Source organism: Calidris pugnax, unplaced genomic scaffold (genome assembly GCF_001431845.1).
Source record: "Calidris pugnax isolate Ruff unplaced genomic scaffold, ASM143184v1 scaffold20, whole genome shotgun sequence".
NCBI lineage: Eukaryota > Metazoa > Chordata > Aves > Charadriiformes > Scolopacidae > Calidris > Calidris pugnax.
Window position 1 is genome coordinate 30,490,020 of NW_015094510.1, and position 6,000 is coordinate 30,496,019.

Sequence of the window (6,000 nt, forward strand, 5' to 3'; positions counted from 1 at the left end):
CCACCCGCTCTGTACAGCATCTGTGATCAACCTTTTATTCACACTTACTTTCAGGGACTTTCTAATTCTGTTGAAATTGCTAATACTTTGTTGATCTAGTATGCAGCTCCTTATTCCCACTCCTTTCCGAGACCATCTCAATTTGTTTATGGTGGTGCAATGTCAAAATACAGAAAGCAGTTAATAAAAAAAGCAGATTAATAATTGATTGACAGTATGATCCATAGTTAGGGGACCTGTTATTCAGGGTTGAAGTGTGAGTGTTTCTGTGGTGGAGACGTTAAAGAAGTTTAGGCCTCACTTCCCACTTTACCAGTGGCTTTGGCAGATCATAGACAAGACAGATTTCTCTCCATCTTTTGAACGAGCAAGACAAATCTAGCTTATCTAGCAGTCACTTGGCCAAGCTAGCATGAGTCACAACAACCTGCCAAGAGGTGAGATGTGTTAGCTTTAGTACCCTACCAGTGCATGGTTTCTGGGCTCAAGTGCTTGAGGTCGCAGAGAGCAGAACCATCCCACCAGCTGTGGAGCTGCAGCCTTGCTTTCTCTGTGTCCTGCTCCCCATCAGTAAATGAGGGATTTCAAAAGGGAAAGGACCATGTAATGCCACTGATAGCTTTTCTACTGATGTGTTGCAGAGCCTTGAGCAAATCAGCTTCAGATCCTTCATATGCACAAGTTTGACAATGATGCATATCTTTCTGTGCAATGTGCTGCGAGATCTGGGAAGAAAAATGCTGTAGGAGAGTTAAAATGTTCTTAGTCTTAACTGATTTGTTGTACCTAATCCAAACTATTTAAGCTTCAGGGCAGAAGTTGGAAATTAATATCTCTTTCGTTAAACTGCTGTAGGCCCATCAACAGCAAACTAATGAAACAAAACAGGATTTCCTCCCCTCAGCCTGTGCCACTGTGCTCGTGGGGGTATGAGCTCTTACACAGCAACTCAGCCTCCAACAGTGGGCTCACAAAGCATGCCCCTGCAGACCGCCATCCTCCTCAGCTCTTTCCAGTCCATCTTTTACACACACTATCACAGAAGATTAGATAGAACGCAACATTATGGCTGTTTCCCTCATATCCACAAGACCATTTTCAGGGAATGATAGATTCATATAATAATGCAGATTGGAGGGCAGCTCTGGGGACCACCTAGCCCAACCTCCCATTCAAAGCAGGGAGAATTTTGAAGTTAGGTGAACTTGCTCAGGGCCTTGTCCTGTTAATTTTTACCATCTTCAACATTTCTGAAAGCTCTCTGTGTAACCTGCTACAGTGTTTAACCACTCTTAGTATTTTCTTCCATATGCCAAAATAGGATTTCTTTCGTTATAACTTGTGTACATTGCCTCTTCTTCATCTTCTTTATAACCTGCAACTCTCTTTTTTAATTGTCTTGGGTTATCTTGCCTAAATAGAATTTTTTCAGAAGCCTCTTATATAATGGATAGATCCCTAGGAAATATTTTTTGTTTGCTTTTTTTTTTTGCATTATTCACAGTAAATTCTTAAGAAATTATTTAAATTGAGGCAGAGGCAGAGATTTTTAAGATAAGCCAACAAAAGTCACATTCCAGAGAAACTTGATGGGATCTGGTGCATATTTTGCGCAAGCTCCATTCATCTTCTTCTGCCTCCCACGGGCATTTAATTTTTGGACCAGTTCTGATTATATGTGCTTCAGAAATTTTAAATTGCATAAAAAAATGTTCCTTGTTCTTTAGAGCAGAAATACTATACAAGCGAGAGAAGGGGCAGAGCAATTCAAATATGAATGCTACTGCAAAGACAAGCCAAAGGAAACACACTTGATAATTCACATGCAAGGAAGCAACTCTGGACATGGTTAGGGAACTGAACGATATATAAAGATACCTGATGTAGGAAATAATCCAATCTGTCAAAGCTCCAGGACAAACAGTACAGCAGGATGTTGCAGAGTGGGAAAAAAAAAGGCTGGAAGTAAAGCAAAAATGTGTCCAAATTAATGCTGGTCAGGGCCACTAAGGGCTCTTGGTGCCCTCAGGGCCCCAACACTCTCATCCTCAACTCTCTTACAGCATTTTCTAATCAGTGCATTTTTGTTGATCCTCCAGGTGCTGAAATTCATCCCTGAGGCTGGGCATCCCAGAAGAAAAGGCAGAACCAGGAACAACATGGCCTTAGTAGATATACAGCTGGATCACCATGAGCGTTGTGATTGTATCTGCAGTTCAAGACCACCACGATAAGATGAAAAAGAGAAAAAAAAAAAAGAAAAAAACAAGTCACACTAATTGCAGCTTACCGGATGTTTACTTTTAAGCAGGATTGCTCTGAGGACCTTCACTCACTAATCATTTGAACTTTGCTACTAGCCTGCCTTTGCAATTAGCAAAAATGATTGCTGTGTTTCAGCATAGCCATGCTGATTAGTGCCATGGCAGCTAAACAGGTATATCATAGATTTATGTATCAGCATCTGAGAATATAGGATTAAGGTTATCTGTAGCTAGATTCTGAGGGTTGAGATTTTCAAAGCTCACTTGTAGTCCTTAGGCACACAATGCCCACTGAAAAGAAACACCAGATGTGTAGGTATTTGTGGTAGCTGGCAATGAAATAGCATTGCATTTCTGTTTCTCACTCATCAGTTCCTACACTCAAATTCTGCTGCCATTTCTACCTACTCAGCCCTCCTGAGAGTCAGTAGGGTTTTGTGGGTATAAATGAAGAGAGAATTTGAGCCTTTATGAGTGTAAAATTGTTTATCCTGCTTGAAGAGGGAACTTCCCAGTGTTCTGGTGCAACAGAGTGAGAAATACTGAGGAAAACTGATCACTATGTTAAATAGCACACCACTAAGATAAAATCTCACTGTTTTTACTGAAGCAAATGGTGTGCTGAAATTAGTAGGTGCTTTGCGTAAGCTGGGATACTGGTGGTGGTGGTGGGGTGTGGAGGCTGGTATTTTTGCCACGGTGACTCCCCAGGAGCCATCGTCCAGGTGCTTCTGCAAGAGGGGGCTCCCACCAGGTCCCCAGGTAAATCCCTGTGGGCTGGGGCTGATTCTGGTCTCTACCTACATGATCTGGACTCGTGCCCCTCACACAGAGCTGCCCACAGTTGCCTGGAAGGAGCCCCCTCAACACGAAAAGAGACAGACAACCCTCCCCTTGTATCCTCCTCGCCGCAGTTCGAGGAGGCCATGTTTCCCCCACGCAGGCAATGAAGATTGGGCACTTGATTGTTGAAAATATTGATTTGTTTTGTAGTTGTGTTACTGGGAAACGAAACTGTGCTTGAGATTTAATTATCATTATTTGGTTTGGGGTTTGTTTGTTTGTTTGTTTGTTTTAAATATGGATTATTATAACTGCGTCATATATGCATTAATCTTAGTTATCTGAGGTTAGTTGTCTCATTTCAGCTCTGTGTATTGCCATGGTTAAACTGTTGACAGTGAATTTCTTTTTGATTGCATTTTACTGAGGCGTATTAACTCATTAAGCAATGTCTGTCTGTCATGGAAAATGTGCATCATTTATTAAGAATATTATTAAACACCACCTCATAATAAAACAAGCACTTTAAAAGCTACACCATAGCTTCCTATGCCTTTTAAAATATATTGAAAGTGCTCCAGCAGAAAAGGAAAAAAAAATCCTTTCAAACTAGCTTTAAAGGATTTTAAATGCTGCTCCAAAAGTGTAAAGTACACTTTTGTGGATTTAAATCTGGCAAAGAATTGGAGTTTTGATCATGAATGCAACAGAGTGAATGGGGCAGCATGCTTAATGGCTGAGGTTTTATATTTAATAGCAGACATAGGCTGCATCAGTTCATCTTGTTTGTGTTGCCTCTTGTGTTTCTGTCTCTCTGAAAGAGCAAAGTAGTTTGATAATAGTGCATTGATAATTAGTGGAAACTGGCATGTGCTATAATATAATATTGAGAGCCTTCAAGCCGGTATGGTTTAGCAACCTACAATTTTGTTGCAAAAGTGCCCTAATGTTCTGATTTACCCTCTTTATTAGCTCAAGTATTTTATAAGTGCTCTTTTATAATTTTAGCAAAACTTTACTGAAACATCCCTTAGAAATGTTGTGTTACTTTCTTTCCTGTACTTTAACCTTTGAGATTCAAAAAGTGCGGGGTTTTTATTATTTATATTAATTTTTCCTCTTTGGGTCCCAGATGTCTATTTAAAAATGCTCTTGAATGCTGATTTGGGAAGTGATTCATCATTTTTCAAAGCAATTCACATTAAAAAACCAGCACTGTAACCGAAGATTGACAGTTTTGTTTCATAGTTCAGGACTGTTTAAAGAAAATTTCATTCTTTTTCTATCTTCAGTTTAATAACAAGATTGACCCTGTCCTTCCATAATTTTCAGCTAATTTTGGAAGAAATTTGCATGCAAGATGTTGGCAGTACTGGTTGTTTTTGAGACAGTGCACTCCAATGTATATTCCTGACTGAATTATGCCGAAATTATGCCTAAGCATTCTGGCCTCATAGTCAGCATTGGCTGTAGGAAGCATCAGTTTCATATGGCTTTGTGCTTTGAGTGGTCCTTTAATGCCCACCCCCAGGAGAAAAAGTTCACTGGACACACACCACACCTGGTGTCTCCCACACACCTCTCCCTGCTTGCCCAGCCTCCACCCCAGCAGCCATGTGCTGGGGGGGGGTCTTTACACTTCCTAATTTGGGGGGTCCAGCCTCATCTGGGAGCCTGAATTACCAGGGACTTGGGAGAGGGAGGCTCTTCCAAAGCATGCCCTAGCCCCCAGGTTGAAATCACCCAGTGTGGGAGCTTTTCTTTCTGTCTTTTGATGATATAGAAAGATCAGAAAACTGACTTGGGCATCTGAATGAGGTACCTAAAGGTAGATGGTATGAATACCCATTTTAAAGACTGAACAGCTAATAGTTTATCTAACTTGATTAGGAACAGGCAGCAGGGTCCAGCAGAAAAATTCAGCTGTAAAGTAAAAAGACATTGGTATAGTAGGGATTATCCTCTTGATTAATGTTGGGTTTACTTTCTTAAATATAAGCCAAACTTATCACCAAATTTAAAGTATTGCTCCTTGGAAACTTAGTAATGAATGGAACCACTTACTGCTTCGTGCTGCCGTCTGCCATACAGACAGCATGCTCCCAGCCTGTGCAGGAGAGTCAAGGATGGGCTTTATGTGGCTGTGTGGGGTGATAATATGCATGTGAACTAGGAAGAATTCCTAAAAACCTGAGCCCCAAGCTGCAGTGACCGTGATGAAACCAAATACAGCAAAACTTTTCCTTTTTATTTATTAGCAGAAATTGCAGGGTTGTTTTCCCATACCTTTGTTTTCTCTTTTGTCTGTGTAAAAACTGTTATGTTGTTTATATATTATTTTAACATAAAAAGCAAAAGTATTAAAAAAACTAATCTGGTTCATTTTTTATTGGTGGAATTGGAACCCCCCAAAATAAATATATTTTCAGAGGAAATTGAGAAAGATTCCTGATTTCAAACCACATGCTGGCTTTTTATTTACTGTATTCTTCTGGGATAGAGCCTACTTTCTCAAGTGCAATCTATATATATTTTTTTTGTTATCTCAGTTAAATGCAGCTTTCCTAGCAGTATTTTTTACTTTATGCGGTATGTAATGTGTCTTATCTTGATAAGAAAATAAATACTGCTTTTGAAAGAAGGTACTCTGAGTGATTATTCAGAATTCAGGTGAACTAAAAGCTGTGATTTACTGGAAGACATTTCCACAACATGACACCATCCATGCTAGGTCTCCTTGTGAATTTTAGCAGTTGTTCCCAGGAGCGTCAGGGAAGTACCAAAGTGCAATTTTGGGATAATCGAGTTCAAACCCCCGAGCTGGTAGAGCTGACAGCTTCCTTGCGAAGCAGCAGCAGCGTGACAGCAGCACAGCACTTCTGATCACCGGATTAGGGCTCTCCCCCGGACTCAGTGCTGGTCTCAGCCCCCGCGGGCTTGGCTTGGCTCCGGC

The 6,000-nt window shown here is 40.6% G+C and overlaps 1 protein-coding gene across 2 annotated transcripts in view; it reads left to right on the forward strand.

Annotated features, from left to right (window-relative positions):
* PDGFD (platelet derived growth factor D) overlaps positions 1-5,685 on the forward strand; it is a 145,509-nt gene extending 139,824 nt beyond the window's left edge. For both annotated transcript variants that reach the window (XM_014966181.1, XM_014966182.1), the window contains exon 7: positions 2,100-5,685. In XM_014966181.1, coding sequence (XP_014821667.1) covers positions 2,100-2,234 — 135 coding nt within the window. In that variant the 3' untranslated portion in view covers positions 2,235-5,685. The remainder of the gene's footprint in view (positions 1-2,099) is intronic.
* Positions 5,686-6,000: the final 315 nt, after the last annotated feature.